Source organism: Corythoichthys intestinalis, chromosome 19, assembly GCF_030265065.1.
Source record: "Corythoichthys intestinalis isolate RoL2023-P3 chromosome 19, ASM3026506v1, whole genome shotgun sequence".
Classification (NCBI taxonomy): Eukaryota; Metazoa; Chordata; class Actinopteri; order Syngnathiformes; family Syngnathidae; genus Corythoichthys; species Corythoichthys intestinalis.
This window is the reverse complement of record NC_080413.1, coordinates 28,662,509-28,680,345: the sequence shown is the minus strand read 5'-3', so window position 1 is coordinate 28,680,345 and position 17,837 is coordinate 28,662,509. Positions and strand designations below refer to the sequence as shown.

General features: G+C 39.2%; 1 protein-coding gene across 11 annotated transcripts in view; it reads right to left on the bottom strand.

Moving 5' to 3' along the window:
• The window catches only part of LOC130907420 (neurexin-3b), a 584,351-nt gene that overhangs the window by 423,644 nt on the left and 142,870 nt on the right, over positions 1-17,837 (bottom strand). For 8 of the 11 annotated variants that reach the window (XR_009061465.1, XM_057822469.1, XM_057822479.1 and 5 more), the window contains 3 exons: positions 7,570-7,871; positions 2,102-2,146; positions 419-580 (listed from right to left, as the gene is read on the bottom strand). Coding sequence is in view for 10 of the 11 variants with exons in the window: in XM_057822469.1 (XP_057678452.1) it covers positions 419-580; positions 2,102-2,146; positions 7,570-7,871 (509 nt within the window). In the remaining variant the exon portion in view is untranslated. The remainder of the gene's footprint in view (positions 1-418; positions 581-2,101; positions 2,147-7,569; positions 7,872-17,837) is intronic. The other 3 variants (XM_057822475.1, XM_057822476.1, XM_057822471.1) reach the window with 2 other exon arrangements.

Sequence of the window (17,837 nt, the reverse complement as noted above, 5' to 3'; positions counted from 1 at the left end):
ATGACATTTTGCTGCTCTCTTCGTCGTTATGAATAATTCCCATCCATGGGCTGAACTCTAAATCAGATGTAATCGTGACCCTGCCGACGTCATCCTCCAGCTGGGGACGCTAGAGCACTATAATGACAGGCAGGGCTAAACTGCAGATTAAAAGACTAATTTCTCGTCATCTGCGCTCTGCCAAATTGTTTTATGTTGTCGAATCGCCTAAAAATATTATTCTAATTCACATAATAATGCTATTTAAGACTTCTTTTATGATGTCGCAGGCACTTTAAGCCGAATGTCAAAAATTCTGAATTTCCTCTTTAATGGAAATTGGAAGTTTGAATCCTGCTGCAGTTATTGGAAACAAGAAACCCACAAAGAGCTGTATTAGTCATGGCTTTGTTTTGTTAGCATATGAGGGTTCTCCTACCTCTTTGAGGCAGCCCATAAAATTGTTGCTAACTGGGGATCCAGGAAGGTCTGCGGTGCTGGGGCTCCCACCCACATAGAAGAAATCATCAGAGCCCAGCATGGTGTAGTCTTCCTGAGTGTAGCCAGTGGTGGTGAGGATTCCATCAACTGATATAGTCACCTGTTGGGGGTAACACATAGCCAATGCCGAACCATTACAATCTGGGATTTGGTGTATTGCGGTGTCTTTAAAACACACCTTCCTTGGTCTGCATTTGAAATAAGGCATTTGGACTTTTTGCACTCCATTTTGGTTTCTCGTTAAGCTTTTTCATAGAATCCTTGTGTTACCCGATCATTTTGGACCAGACAGTGATTGGATTTGGGTAATGGATTTTTAGTCATAGGATTCACAGGACAGGTAAAGAAAATATGGAAGAGACATATTTTCTTTATCTTTGATGGGGGTAAGAAAATGGATTGTAGGTTTGGTCCCGATACTTCAGGTTGGGGGAGGGTTAGTACAATGTTCAAACCAAGGACAAATTCAGTACACTTGTCTTAGGTTTAGGGGTTCATCTTATAATTGCAGACACACATATAACAGTTAACACACACAATTCTCCCGCACGCTCCTCTCTCTTGCAGACATCTTGAAAGACGCACACATGCAAAACAAAGGGGACTTTTTCACACCACATCAATTTGCAAACCAAGGCTATCACTCTTAGAAAATAAATTTGAGACATTTTAATAGGGAATAATTGAATGGTGCCATACAAAGCTTAAGCAGACCACACGAGGTGCACATTCTCATGCACATTCGAGACCAAGGCCCATATTCAAATCTTTTTTCCGAATAGCAGCTGCTGATCTTGGATCGGGTTTTGCTCATGTTCCATAGTAGTCATATAAGTCACATGACCAGATCCAAAAAATCCTGGATCAGTTTGCATATTCTTCAAAATGCTGTGGCTATGGACCTAGGGGTAAGGCGATTAGGGTTAGAAAAGACAAACGTTCACCACAAGCATGCTACAAAAACACACAGGGAGGGCAAAATGGGTGGAAGTGACGTAAGAGGGATGAGTGAATGATTATTGTGTTAGTGGTTAATTAGGGTTGCATGAATTATGACGGTGGTGAATGAAGTCTGGGCATGCCATGCGCCATAGTGAATTGGAAACAACTGTCAGAGCTCCCGCAATAAAGGTTCAACGTTTCCATTATTAGGTCGTTTCTCTTTTTTAGGGCTCGGTGTTGAGGTCACCATCTTTGCTGGGATTGTGGAAAGCTTCTGTCAGTTCTGGACGACAGTCCTCACAAAAAATGGGGACTTTTTGTGTGAACAAATAAAAGAAAAAAAAAAAAAAAAAAGTTGCCCTGGCAAAAGGCAAAGTAGTCAATTTTGTATTTATTGGAAATCTGCAATAATGTGGAGGGAAAAAAAAAAGTTTGGGGGGAAAAAGTAAAAGCTAAACTGAAATAAACTGGATGGGGAATTGTGAAGTAAATAAGAAGGTTGTTGGCAGGTCAGGGAGGAAATTGAGAAGTGAAGGAAGAATTGCCTGGTAATACAAACCCATCTCCTCATTTTTTGATAAGAGTGTCTAGGATGGAACTCAAAAAGAACGAATAAAAGAAGAGAGGGGGAGGGAACACACGGCAAACCCAAAAAAAAGACAATAAGAATGATATCTACCAGACAATGTAGTTTGTTTACCATAGCGTGTCCAATGCCTGATTGCTTTCCAGAAAAAAGGGGAAGAAAGGAAATCAAAAGAATAGTGAACAAAAAAAGGTTGTTAATAAAGATGGACAGAAAGAAAATAAAACAATGATGAAGATTAGGATGTTAGTTAGTACATTAGTTAGATATCAGTTAGTAAAACATGACTGTATCATGGATGAGTTAGTGCTGCGGTGAATAAACACTACATGATTTGTAAAAGAACTACCTGATGTAACAAAGTTCTATCTTGTTGTCCTAATCACATTTTCTAAAATCGGTTTGCTACAAGAAGAATGTGTGTAGGACAGCACAAACCATACAGAACCTGTAGTGTTTTTTTCACCCTGGATTTTAGAGTGGCTTTCAAAGTGGAAAGAAAATGATGGTGAAAAGCAAGGGCAGAATTGAGAACCTCAAGGAAAAAAAAGCAGTGATCTCAGTGTCTAACCCCCTACAGTGTGAGCATTTTCAACTTCAGTGCTAACTACTACATTCCGTAATTTTCGGACTGTAAGGCACAGTGCACTATAGGCTGCAGTCCACCAAATTTGACACGAAAACGACAACTGTTCATAGATAAGCCGCACTGGACTATAGGCCGCAGCTGTCCTTAATGTATTATGGGATATTCACACCAAAATATATTAATCAGTAACACTTTATTTCACAGCGGCATCATAAGGCTGTCAGAAAATCAAATGAACCACCATGAAGCTTTGAACCAATTAGCTGCAAAGCTTCATTGCTTCAAGAAACTTCATTTGGCCATCACTGCTCCCTGGGGGAGACAGTCAACCTCTGCTGCCACCTGCTGTCAACACTGTTGTCATCTAACATGCCTCCTAGCATGCACTGTAATGCTATAGATGTAAATAACAATCAAAATTCGTGTTCTAAATATTTCTTCAGTTACTGTTCCAGTTCTTTCATTAATTGCTATTTATGATATCTGGTAAGACTTTATTTGACAGTGGTGCCATAAGACTGTAATAAGACAATCATAATTATGACATGACACTCTCATGAGCATTAATGAATGCTTACAGCAGATGATATTTAATGTCATCCGGGAAATTACAGTGGGGCAAATAAGTATTTAGTCAACCACCAATTGAGCAAGTTCTCTTACTTGAAAAGATTAGTGAGGCCTGCAATTGTTAACATGGGTAAACCTCAACCATGAGTGACAGAACGTGGAAAAAAACAGAAAATCACATTGTTTGATTTTTAAAGAACTTATTTCCAAATTAGAGTGGAAAATAAGTATTTGGTCACCTACAAACAAGCAAGATTTCTGGTCGTCAAAGAGGTCTAACTTCTTTTAACGAGGTCTAACGAGGCTCCACTCGTTACCTGTATTAATGGCACCTTTTTAAACTCATTATCGGTATAAAAGACACCTGTCCACAATCTCAGTCAGTCACACTCCAAACTCCACTATGGCCCAGACCAAAGAGCTGTCGAAGGACACCAGAGACAAAACTGTAGACCTGCACCAGGCAGGGAAGACTGAATCTGCAATAGGTAAAATTCTTGGTGTAAAGAAATCCACTGTGGGAGCAATTATTAGAAAATGGAAGACATACAAGACCAATGATAATCTCCCTCGATCTGGTTCTCCATGCAAGATCTCACCCCGTGGCGTCAAAATGATAACAAGAACGGTGAGCAAAAATCCCAGAACCACAAGGGGGGACCTAGTGAATGACCTACAGAGAGCTGGGACCACAGTAACAAAGGCTACTATCAGTAACACAATGTGCCGCCAGGGACTCAAACCCTGCACTGCCAGACGTGTCCTCCTGCTGAAGAAAGTACATGTCCAGGCCCGTCTGCGGTTCGCTAGAGATCATTTGGATGATCCAGAAGAGGACTGGGAGAATGTGTTATGGTCAGATGAAAGCAAAATAGAACTTTTTGGTAGAAACACAGGTTCTCGTGTTTGGAGGAGAAAGAATACTGAATTGCATCCGAAGAATACCATACCACTGTGAAGCATGGGGGTGTATCGAGAAATTTTGAGTGAAAATCTCTTTCCATCAGCAAGGGCATTGAAGATGAGACGTGGCTGGGTCTTTCAGCATGACAATGATCCCAAACACACAGCCAGGGCAACAAAGGAGTGGCTTCGTACAAAGCATTTCAAGGTCCTGGAGTGGCCTAGCCAGTCTCCAGGTCTCAACCCCATTGAAAATCTGTGGAGGGAGTTGAAAGTCCATGTTGCCCAACGACAGCTCCAAAACATCACTGCTCTAGAGGAGATCTGCATGGAGGAATGGGCCAAAATATCAGAAACACTGTGTGAAAAGCTTGTGAAGAGTTACAGAAAACATTTGGCCTCCGTCATTGCCAACAAAGGGTACATAACAAAATATTGAGATAAACTTTTGGTATCGACCAAATTCTTATTTTCCACCATGATTTGCAAATAAATTCTTTAAAAATCAAACAATGTAATTTTCTGGGGTTTTTTCCCCACATTCTGTCTCTCATGGTTGAGATTTACCCATGTTGACAATTACAGGCCTCTCTAATATTTTCAAGTGGGAGAACCTGCACAATTAGTGGTTGACTAAATACTTATTTGCCCCACTGTATTTCACTTTTGAATGTACGTAAAAGATCTGAGATGGCCATAAATGGAGCTAGTGCCATAATTAGCCAGATGACACCTAATGACATCTGTCATAAGCGTTCAATAATGCCCAATGACAGTGTAATGTCATAAATATGACGGTCTTATGATGCCGCTGTCAATTAAAGTGTTAACTATGCACCCAAATAAATCAACAAATAAGCTGCACTGGACTTTAAGCCCCAGGATTCAAAATGAGGGAAAAAAGCAGCGACCTGTAGTCCGAAAATTACTGTACTTTAAATATTAGCTGTGCTTTTTCACCTTACATACAGTCCAACTATTTAAAACTTCCGTAGCTAAGAGCAATATTTGTCTGCGTGCAAGCTTATTTAGCAACAGTGATATACCAACAATGAAGAGTCTTTTGAATATGGAGGTATTTATTACTGTGCACTGATAACTAACAGTGAGCACAATCTGTTAGAGGGAGCACATATTTTAGTGTTTGCTGTTTGTGATCATAGTAAATCAAGACTCTATCGTTAAGTACCACTACGGTTGCCAACGTTCCCTTGGAAAAAGGAATCGTCCGGTATTCATAAACCAAAGTATGCTTCCCATATTAAGCTTACAAGGGACGCGCTTTGTCCCGTATTATCATGAAAATCGAAAATATTGTTTTATTTGTAGAACCAACTGATGCTGGTATGGTGCTTTTCAAAAATATGTAGGGGAGCGCATATGAAAATGCCACTCATCTCATTGGTCGAGGAGGTTGGTGGCTTGCCACGAGGAAAACGCAAGACAACATAAGAGTGAGGGAGATAAGAGGTTTGAGTGAAGCTTGACTAAAAAGCATGTTCAAAATGATGATCATTTTATTTCTGCTTGTTCTCTGTGTACTTTATTTTCACTATTTCTACTATATTTTTGTGTTCTATCCATTTTGTGCTCATTTCCACATTGTATTAGGAGTGATCATTTGCCAAACTGTTAATGCTGAGGGAACTTTGAATGTTTACACGTTTTAAAAATGTATTTAAAAAAACAAAAAACAAAAAAAACAAAAACAAAACAAAACAAAAAAAAAACACAAACAAACATACACATTATATAGACTCAGGACTTTAAGGGTTATAGTACAGGTAGTCCCCAGGTTATGAATGAGTTCCATTTCTACGCTGGCAATGCAACCCCAATTTCCGCGTAAATCGGAATAAGCCCTTTAAATACCCCTAAATCTCAAAATAACTACACAAAAAGTCCAAATGTATTGTATTCTTTTTGGTGTTGGGTCTGGCTGGGCTGTTGCCTTGTGTGACTGAGGAGCAGACTTGTCTGACATGGATAAAGAACAGCTGAGCTCTGATTTAGCCCACATAAGGCTGTAAATTGTTTCAGCTAATATATGTTTGTGTATGCATTTGTAATTAAGTTTACAGCTCCAGTTTGTGGAGTCATGAGTGAGCGATTTGCTATAAGAATTGTAAATACGTTAGCTTATAGCATATAAGATTGCGGACTTCTGTTAGGCAAATTAGGCGAATAGGCTAATTTAATCTAAATTTACATATTGATCAGACTAGATGGACGTTTGAACACCAGTTGTTTTGTGTCAAAAATGTTATTATTAAAATGCGTGTCGTTTTGAACATGAGTGTACATTTGTGTGTTACAGCTTTCCAAATCGTCAAAAGTGAAGGTCAAGTCAAAAGCTCCAAAAACCACAATTGCCTTGTTTGCTCTCTGTCAACCTGAGCAACTTTAGTGAAGACAGAACACGTCATTTTAAAAAAGTGAAAATTATGATAATGCGAGGTACAAAACAGTACCGTTTACGAGACTAAAAAAGAAAAAAAAGATATAACGACTACACAAAATGGCAGACGTAAAGTAGAAATCACGTCGAGCACATCGTAACCCGGGGATTACTAGTATACAATTTTGAATTTAGCATGACATATGTTAGTTTTATTGTAGTATTTTTTGAATAAAAATATATTGCTGATGATTGTTGTTTTTTACATGCTTATATCACTCAAATAGCTCACTAATTCGGTTTTAAGTATAATTATTATAATCTTATAATTCAAAGAAAAATCATTTTTCAATTCCCCAAAAATTATTAAAGGGTGACAGTTATTGGACCGGTCAGCTCTACCAATCAGGTGTCCTTTTTTTTTTTTTTTTTTTTCCCAGGGAGTTGGCAACCTTAGTAACAAATGCTAACAGGAACATTTTCCTTAAATTCTGACTAAGAATTGTATAGGAAACGGGGCAGTAAAACAGTAATGTTTCAGTTAACACTACTGCTCCATCCTAATGCAAAGAATGCCAAAATGCTATCTATCCGGTAATAAAATCTGCTTATGCACTGCAGCTTTCTTTTTAAAAAAGCATCAGGATCAGCCGTGCTATAAATACTGCATTAATGGACTTCTCTTCATCTGGCTTTGCAGTCGAAGTCTATATTCATCACAAGCAAAATCTTTCTGAGAGCAAGAAGCAGCAAGTTTGAGCAAAGGGAATAATTACTTATTGAAACATAACAGCAGACAATAATGGGGATAAGATCTCAATTAAGCTAACAGGTTACTGCTGGAGAACTGCTTTGCTTTACAAGACTCAGTCAAAAAGAAATTGAACAATGAATTAAAAGAAGGTCATGTTATAAAGAAATTTGATGGTATTTGTCACTGAACTGTGGCAATGCAATGACAACTGATAAGAACATGGTGACATTTTTCAAACCAGCTCTGTCACTTCTGCTAATCTCCAAACCCCCACTAGCCACCCCTGCCCAAAATAATTTGACCTGTTGCCAAATTCCATCCATCACCACTTCCCTGCCCCCGATTACCTGTCTCAGGTTGCGTGTGACTTTGATATCGTGCCAGGCGTTGTCATTGAATTTTCCATTGACGGGCTCGACGATGGCCTCGAAGGCCCCAGAACCCAGGTTGATGACGAGGGAAACCGCCCCATCTTTTAGCGCCAGATTGACATAGTCTGCCGATTTCCCCGTATGGAGCAGGAGGCCGTTGCGTTGCCACGTCTTGAAGGACAGCGTGATCTCGTCGCTGCTGCTTTGGATGGGGTTCTGCGACAGGTCATAACAGAAGTACTCAGAGCCCCGGAAGGTGGCCACGTTTTCCTCCCTTGCTGAAAATGACAAGAAAAAAGTGGGAATGTTATAATTTGAAGCACGGTGCCTTCTCATCCATCTTATTAAATACAATGCGCCGCAATACTGACTAACCAGACACAATGCTATTAGGTACAAGACAAAATTCAATACAAAACCTGCATCAAAGTTCAAGATTATCTTATTCAGTTTATTTATTTATTTTTTTTTTAATTGAAAGCATTGTTCTGTTCTAAGGTGTCTATTAAGTGCATTTTCAGTGTCTATGCCCATATATTTTACACTGATTGTGATGAAGTGTCTTATATTAGGACCAGTGTTGTCAGTAACGCGTTACTGTTATCTGATTACTTTTTTCAGTAACGCGTTCATTTTTCTAAACCAGTAATCTGATTAAAGTTAGTTTCCTTAGTGTTTATGCATAACTATTCTGTGATTGCCTAAAAATGTATGTAGAATGAAGAACACTGTAGTCATGTACGAACAGCATTTTGAATAGAAAATGTTCCTCATGAGTTTGGAAGTTACATTACATGTCACATTTTCCCATCTGAGGACAGAAAAAAAAAACAAAAACAAAAAAAAAAGGGGTCACATATATTACCATGCCGTGAGCGCTGAGAGTCTCCGGCCATAACGACTTAGCCTAGCTACCTCGTCAGGACACAAACAATCAATGAAAGAGGCGGGGGAGATACCACAAACGGCTACATTTGCTCACTGGAAATACAGCTATTACTTCACATTTTTGTCCAGTAAATATGACACAAATATCTCTGTGCGTTGCAAACTTTGTACTGGCTCAAACACAGTGTAGACCGCTAAAAACTCCAGATCCAATTCAAGGAACCACTTGGAATTACAGCACAGCGCTATTCAACTCGAAGCACAGCCTATAGGTAACGATAGCAATTCTACAGTTTGTAACCAGCCTTTAAGTACATTTCCTAGTTAGTTTGTAACCATAGGCAACTATAGGAGTTTGACTTTTCACTATGTACATTATAAATTTTCACTGAATATATGAACATGTGGAATTATGTACTTGGCCAGTGCTTAATTTGGAAATCATAAGGTGCCGGAACGCAACGTATATATGATATGGCAGGGATGATGAGACGGGCACAGGTCTTGGAACATACGCAGAAAATGGTGCTGAAAACAACACGCAAATGCCCACTTGCCAAGTTTTGGGACTTACAAGCCTCAATTTCAGATAATATTCATGGTATAAATATTATGACAACAATTTACAATTATTTCGGCTATACTCTGCACAGCACGGGCAATTGCCCACATAACCACAGGTGGGACTTACAGTAACGTACAGTCTAACTTGTAAAACATTAAAAAAAAAAATCAGAGATTACAATAAATAACACAAACCTATAATTTTGCGAGTTTCATCCCCCCCGTCTTCTGTGGCCCCACCACCAAAGTTCCCACCACCTTACAAATTGTGCAGTCGAAACCTGAATTTCCCATAAGGGCCTGTTGCTCCGGCTGTTGGTGGTCCACCTGGCTGACTACTGGCGCTGAACCTGACAAGCTGCTGCCACTGTAGCAGCCTCCTGCCTCGGCTTGGCCGGCTGTCCGTGAACCTGGCTAAGTGCTTCGGCGCTAGCATCCTGCTGCACCCGGTCATGCTCGTTAGCATGATCGCTGCAGCTGCCCTCATCGCCGGTTGTTGCTTTTCTGACTCATTTTTAACTATCTTCCTTCTTTTTGGAAAAAAGAAAGAAACAGTAACTGCAACTGCCTTTTTCGGCATGTTGAAATATCATTTGATCCTGGCTGCTCGCTCCCCAGATGCCGCAAATTTCCAAAGTTTTTTTGTTTTTTTTATGTCTGGGGCGTGATTTGTTGGTCCAGCTTTTCAGTGCACCTCTGACTCTTCCAAATGACGTTATATATTTATAAACAACGTGCAATTCTTGGGATTTGTTCTGCAAATGAATTTATGCATATTATTATTTTACAGTGGGGAGAACAAGTATTTGATACACTGCCAAGGGGAAAACCCCTTGGCAGTGTATCAAATACGTGTTCTCCCCACTGTATTTTATACTGTAACGTCCGTTACAATGCACGGTCCCTTAAAAGATGCTGGGACTGGAGAGCTGTGAGGTAGTAGGAAGCGAGGGGGGGATGGGCAAGAAGCAAAAGTTAGCGGTCGAATGGTTGTTTTGTTTATTGTTTGCTTATTGTTGCCACAATAAAGTGGATAAAGCCTCTCCTTCTTTCCACCCATTCGGGGCTATATCAGTAGATTTTTTAAAAACGTTTTTTTAGTATTATTATTATTATATTCTTTACACGAGAGGTGCCAGATCTGCCCAAATACTGTAAGTCCCGGAACACAGGGAGGCCAAATTCATGTGGTGCCAGATCTTGTTCCGGCAGGATTCGGGACAAATTAACTGTACTTGGCAAAAAAAGTGAAATAACTGAAAACAGGTTTTATATTCTATTTTCTTCACAGTATCCACCCATTGCTCTTATTACGTATTATTATTATATTATTATTACGTATGTATTATTATACAGTATATGGCGGAAAACACAGACAAGACTGAAATAGCAATTTCTGCTCTTGCACCCCTCTTTAAAATAAACGGGTGTATTTTAAGCCAAAAGAAATGTTGTGTTTGATAGAACAAACTATTTTTAATTCGTCTGTTTTACCCTGGAAACCCCCGTTTACAGATGTCGCGCAACCGCTTTGTTTGAATCCAGCCATAAAAAGAAGGTAAGTAATTATATTTCTTATTCAAAATGTCTGTCATTTTTAGCTTAGAATCATTTATTTATGTCTAATATTTTGTTTTTAAAAAATGACTTTAAAAAATTATTCACTTGCATAGTTTAAACTTTTTAAGAAATTACTTCACAATTAAAAAATGGTGTCTGTAAATAAGTCACGGATATCTACCTCATAACTATGGCTTATTTTATTTTTTCTGTTACTGTCTGTCACACTTTCCCCGATATGTTAGATGATAAATAATCGATCCAAACAAAGAAAAAATGGGAAAAAAATATTTAAAAGGGTAAATATATGAAAAACAACATCTCAATCACTCCTTGATGTCTGCAATCTCTGCATCGCAACCCTTGTTATATTACCATCTTCACCCTATAAAATGCCCCAAAAATCTGACTGTGGCCATTTACATCTGTGTCTTGGCACTGTCACGTCATGGGGGAGTTGTCACGTAATTTCCTGTTTTATTTTGAAGGCTTCACCCTCTTCATAGTTGCGTACTTGCCCTTCCTCTTTTCATCCAATTACCTATCGTTTCCACCTGTTCCCAATTACCTTGTGTGTATATAATGCCCTAGTTCCCCTAGTCTTGTGCAGAAGTGTCTTTCTACCAAGGTCAGTCACGTCAGCCTCTCGCCATAGCCTGTCATAGTGATACTGAATATTATCCTCCACTTGGAGCGCTTTGTGTTTGAGCATTTTTTGATCTTAGCCATCTTGACTTTTTCCTCCATTAGGAGTGTTTTTAGTTTTTGCCTTTCCTCCCTTTTGGAGTGCGTTTTTGTTTGAACTGTGGTTGCCTTGACTTATTCCTTTGTTGGAGAGCTTTTTGTTTGTATTTTTTCTCATCCCCGCATGTCAGCGGAAGAACCTCTGTTTTCAAAATAAAGTTTTTTGCCTGAACCTCCGCAACTGAGTCCGCCTCATCGTCTCGGCCTGACAGCCAAAAACTCCATGTAGCATGTATCATGCTACATGGAGTTTTTGGATCGAAACAAGTTAAGTACACGATAATATCTCGTTAAAATCATGGTGTCTTTATTTATGCTCTCGCGTGCTCTCACCTCCAGTTAGGGTTTTGCTGTTTAATTTTTTTTTTTTTTTTTTTTTTCAAGTATAGTTTTGGCTAAGCACAGCAAAGGACTGTCTCCAAGGTACTAGTCACATGATCCGTTCAACAAATAGTTTGGACCCATTATGAAATACTTTGAAGGATTCTTGTTCATTTCGTTCATTTTTGTTGTTCTTTTATTTGCTTTATAACTTTCATAGACAACATTTTAATGGCCATGTCCTTATTTTAAAGGGGAAGTTCAGAATTTTTGACATTAGGTGTTGAGGCAGCGAAGCAAAAGAAAAATTGGTAAAAAGTAATCGATAAATTACTTTCAAAGTAAAGTAAATAAAGTAACTGGATTACTTTTTTGAGGCGAAAAATGTATTTAAATTACCCTCAAGTTATCTGTGACAACACTGAATAAGACGCATATAGAATATAATACAATGACAACTAAATCCAAACAATCTCACCAGCTTAACAAGCTTCCATGTTCCATTCTGAATAAATTATGAAACAGCCTCATTAAATAGTAGAACTGCTTCACAATGTAGAAAAGGTCACATCGAGCAAACAGCAAATGTTCACCATAATTGAAGTTTTGATAATTCTGCCGTTCAGTTAGTATCATAAAAGCCCCGTTTGCACAACTGAGGATTTAGATTTCACATATACGGAAACTACGTGTAATGGAAAACCTTTCCCCATGTAATGGTGCACATGAATCCAAAACAAGCTTAATTTGACAGTTTTACACCACTTGCATGTTTCAAAGTGACTTCTTGAGCCCATTTTTTAATTAAGATTACCACCAAGCATAAAGTGAGGATAGCGAAGGAAGGGGATGATGGATGTAAACCAAATGTTATTTTTAGTTCATTTTAATTCACGGGTTTTGTTTGAATTGGTAACCCTGACCTGCCTTTTTTTTACTACAGCGTGTTTAGGTGGGTGTTCTACCTTCGCGGAAATGAGAAAGCTTCTATTGGTAATGAAGCATGAATGTGTTTAATTAAAGCACAGTATCTGTTAGAGCAGAAATCACCCTAGAAAGTAACACTGATTTTATTATTTCATTGCATTATTTTCTGAAGGGAAAGAATGAAGTTTCTATTTGAGGTGAAATTACAAAGTTGACAAACTTGTGATTACCTGTTTTTTTTAAAGGGGGGGAAAAAAGAGGTGCTAAATAAAATGAGGAGTTTCTCAAAAACAACAACACAATTAATTTAGCCTAATATTTACCATTGCTTGAGTAATCTATTTAATGTGCATGAGGAGACCCATTTTGCACATGAAATGGAATCAAGTCAAGGCCACTATTTGAGGTAATATAATTTGAGTACTCTATTTTGTATCTTTGTGTGAAAATAGAAAGTGGTGCTCTGACTTAAGGTGTTTATTTATCTATTTATTCAAATTAAGCTTTATATAGTCCAGTACAGTAACAGAAAATAATTGAGAAGCATTGCTATAGTTACCCCAATAGCAGGCGACTGCATGTCGGATCCGGCCTCAGCTCGCCAGATCCGCATAACAATCACACCCGCTTGACGTTAGTACGCCAGATACAGCCCGGATCAGCACTATGACAGTCCAAATGATAGGTTCCGCACTGGTCCGGGGCGGACCGTGCAGACCGGACGCACTCAAACTCCCGCTCAACGTCAGTGCGCCAGATACAGCCCAGATAGCACTATGACAGTCCAAATGATAGATTTCGCACTGTTCCGGGGCGGAGCGTGCAGACCGGACGTGCTCAAACTCTGAAATTTAACGGTTGACATGTGACGTCACTATCAGCGTGCACCTGAAGAGCACGCAGGAGTCACGACATCAGCGAGCGGCAAATTTGTATGGTAAGTGCTTTATTCAAAGTCATAATCGCGTTTTGAAGTCACTGCTTGTCAATGAATTAGGCCGACCGTTACCCCAGAACCTTAACAAATACAAGATGTTGTTTACAGTCTAAAAATGGGTCATCTTAAATGTGGAATTGCTTGTTCAAATTAAAATATTTTGTTATTGTTTAAAATATATTGTTTTTGTATGTTGCATTAATATGTTAGCATTAATAAAGGGCATGAAAAGGAAGTGTTGTCATCATTGCTTTTAGTAAATTTAATTCGCAATATAAACAAAATAAAGTATGAAGCATTGAACAAAATGGACCCCAAATTTAATACTGAAAATGGTTTTGATACAAATCTGGCCCAGATTGGGTAACATGTGTGCCATATCCGGGCCATACATTAATGTAGTGTCTGCGACTTTGGATCAGTTCTGGCCCAAAACTGGAGCTGATCCAGACAATTGACTCTTTACTGAGTTTGGGTCAGTGTTCAAAAAGACACTAGGGCGGATACGTTTCACGAAGTTGGGCCGGAATTGGCTGTACATCTGGCCCATTTCCGCTCCAGTTATATTTTACTATCTGTGTAACTGCCTTCTTTAGTTCTATTATTGACGGTTTGCTTTCCTTATTTAAGGTGACACATGAGGGAACTAGTTAAACATTTGTAGGTACAAAAACAGGCACAAACTTGCTGCTCTATTTAGGGGCTTATCCAGGATTGCATCTGTCAAACACACCTACAGCTTCATTTTGCACTTTCTGGGGTGAGAATACAGTGGGAGGAAAAGTATATGAAGTTGTTAACGTCAAGCATCTGGAATTTCTGACATTTATGCATAAAACATTCACAAATGCGGTCTGACCATCAAAATCACAAGAATAACCAAAACAGACTGCAAAATGCACTGCTGTCTGTGAATTATGATTGACAAGACATGCAACAAAACAAGATGCGAAATCAGTGTAAAGATCTTTGCAACTTATGTAAATCTTTTTTAAAATGCGACAAAAATTGGAAAATAGTCGATTGAAAAATGCCATTTTTGAATGAACTAAAGCCTGACTTTGACTCTGTTGCCTTTACCCTTGTTCTCCACAACTTTATCAACTGTTTGAATGTATTCTATTTGGGATATTGGTAAATAATCATGACAGTTGTATTGTTAACAGAAATGAAAAAAACTATCTTATGTGCAAGCAAGGCACATGTTGCATTTTGCATTATAGCAAATAAGTCGCACTACAGTAGAGAATATTCATCATTACCTGGAGACAGAACATTCATCTGAGTCACATTTTGTCTTTTCTTTGGGTGTTCTTTTCTTTATTGCGAACACTCACAAGATAAGTCACGAGGACCACAATGAAAGAAAAATATAGACAGGAAGACAGATGACAAGGAGAGAGCAAACCCACGGGCTGCAAGCTGTAAAGCTCGAGTTTGCTGGCTTGGAACACACTATACGTAAACATGGAGGAATGTTGTTGCAAAGCTGGCAGAGTGGTACTGAAGAAGAGAGAATGTGACACTATTTGGAGAGAGGAATAAAGATGCAAAAGTTGACTAGGATTATGCGATGACAGGCTGTTATTCTGGTCAGTATTATCATCCACTTGGCATCGCTTTGCCTTTCAGTGTCGAAAGGAAATATGAGAGGTAACAAAGGCCTTATGAAAACTCTATTTCCTGCCAGGGTAATAAATAAAACCCATTATTACATCACAGGGATGGATAAACATCACAGTGGCACTGGGGGGGAAAAGGAAACATTTATCATTACGAGTTCCTACCATTTACCGCTGTGGTTGAAAAAAATACAGGTGTCCACTTACAGTATTTACATCCAACACAACATTTAGAATATAGAGTAGAAATTCACACTTACAGAAAAACAAAACTTTAAGTAGGATGAACAAAGTGAGTACATTTTCCCCTAAAATTGCAATTAGAAAGTCAAATAAATTGTATTTAATGACTTTTACAACCGTTACTTTACTGTGTAATAAGATGCATCTAATTGCTGAGTTACATAGAAATGATCATAAACTAAGCATCCAATCAGTGGTGGATGAAGTACTCACTTTTTTTTACTCACGTAAAAGTACAGATACAGGTGAAAAAAAATGACTCAAGTCAAAGTACAAAAGTACTTGCTTTAAAATTTAGTTTATAAGCAAAAAGTAAAAGTACTTTCTCTCATTGCGTTTTTTTGGTGGGAAAAGCCGGATGTTTTCAGTGCGGTATTCCCGGGTCGACGAAAGTAGACCCACGTGTGCCTCATTCGACTAATAAAGATCAATAAAAAATCACCGTTTGGCTATTTGGTTCGACCCGCTGCCTCCGACTCCAGTCCTTGCTTGCACAATATATATGTATACACAGCTCACAAAAATGAAAGGAACACTGTTCCTTTCCTTTATTGTGCAAGTTCTCCTGTCCACAATGTTTGTCAGTCACACTCCAAACTCCACTATGGCCAAGACCGAAGAGCTGTCGAAGGACACCAGAGACAAAATTGAAGACCTGCACCAGGCTGGGAAGACTGAATCTGCAATAGGTAAAACGCTTGGTGTAAAGAGATCAACTGTGGGAGCAATTATTAGAAAATGGAAGACATACAAGACCACTGATAATCTCCCTTGATCTGGGGCTCCATGCAAAATCTCTCCATGTGGCGTCAAAATGATAACAAGAACGGTGAGCAAAAATCCCAGAACCACACGGGGGGACCTAGTGAATGACCTACAGAGAGCTGGGACCACAGTAACAAAGGCTAATATCAGTAGCACAATGCGCCGCCAGGGATTCAAATCCTGCACTGCCAGACGTGTCCCCCTGCTGAAGAAAGTACACGTCCAGGCCCGTCTGCGGTTTGCTAGAGAGCATTTGGATGATCCAGAAGAGGACTGGGAGAATGTGTTATGGTCAGATGAAACCAAAATAGAACTTTTTGGGAGAAACAAAGGTTCTCGTGTTTGGAGGAGAAAGAATACTGAATTGCATCCGAAGAACACCATACCCACTGTGAAGAATGGGGGTGGAAACATTATGCTTTGGGGCTGTTTTTCTGCAAAGGGACCAGGACGACTGATCTGTGTAAAGCAGGGGTGTCCAAACTTTTTGCAAAGGGGGCCAGATTTGGTGTGGTAAAAATGTGGGGGGCCAAATTGGCTGACGTCCTTTATGCAGAGCAATATATTTAAGCAAATTTTAGCTAGCCATTCTGTGTGTCACATTTGCTTTATCATTTTTTCTCACAACTAGCCTTTGTGGCGTTCTCTTTCGACTCTCGGGCTCTTGCGAAATAATGCTGCTGTGAAATTAAACTATCTTCAAGTTGCTTCAATTTCTCGCTACGTATCTTCCCTGTAATCTTGTCGTACATGTCAGCGTGTCTTGTTTGGTAATATCGCCTCACATTGAAATCTTTAAAAACAGCGAGTGTCTTTTTGCAAATGAGGCAGACGGTGGGCCAGACGTTATTGATTTTATGACAGAGGCTGGGGGCCGGATGAAATTTGACCACGGGCCACATTTGGCCCCTTGCCGGACTTTGGACATGTCTGGTGTAAAGGAAAGAATGAATGGGGCCATGTAGAGAGAGATTTTGAGTAAAAATCCCCTTCCATCAGCAAGGGCATTGAAGATGAGACGTGGCTGGGTCTTTCAGCATGACAATGATCCCAAACACACAGCCAGGGCAACAAAGGAGTGGCTTCATAAAAAGCATTTCAAGGTCCTGGAGTGGCCTAGCCAGTCTCCATATCTCAACCCCATAGAATATCTGTGGAGGGAGTTGAAAGTCCGTGTTGCCCAACTACAGCCCCAAAACATGACTGCTCTAAAGGAGATCTACATGGAGCAATGGGCCAAAATTGCAGCAACACTGTTTGAAAAGCTTGTGAAGAGTTACAGACAACGTTTGACCTCTGTTATTGACAACAAAGGGTACATAACAAAGTATTGAAAACTTTTGGTATTCACCAAATACTTATTTTCCACCATGATTTGCAAAGAAATTCTTTAAAAATCAAACAATGTGATTTTCTGGGGTTTTTTCCACATTCTGTCTCTCATGGTTGAGGTTTACCCATGTTGACAATTACAGGCCTCTCTACTATTTTCAAGTGGGAGAACTTGCACAATTAGTGGTTGACTAAATACTTATTTGTCCCACTGTATACGTATTTCATTAAAAAATGCATACAGAGATCTGAGTCAAAAATTCATTGACTGCTCAGTTTTATTGTGAAACCGTGCAGAAAGAAGTTAACAAGCTCCAAAACCTAGCTTGATCGCGGATATC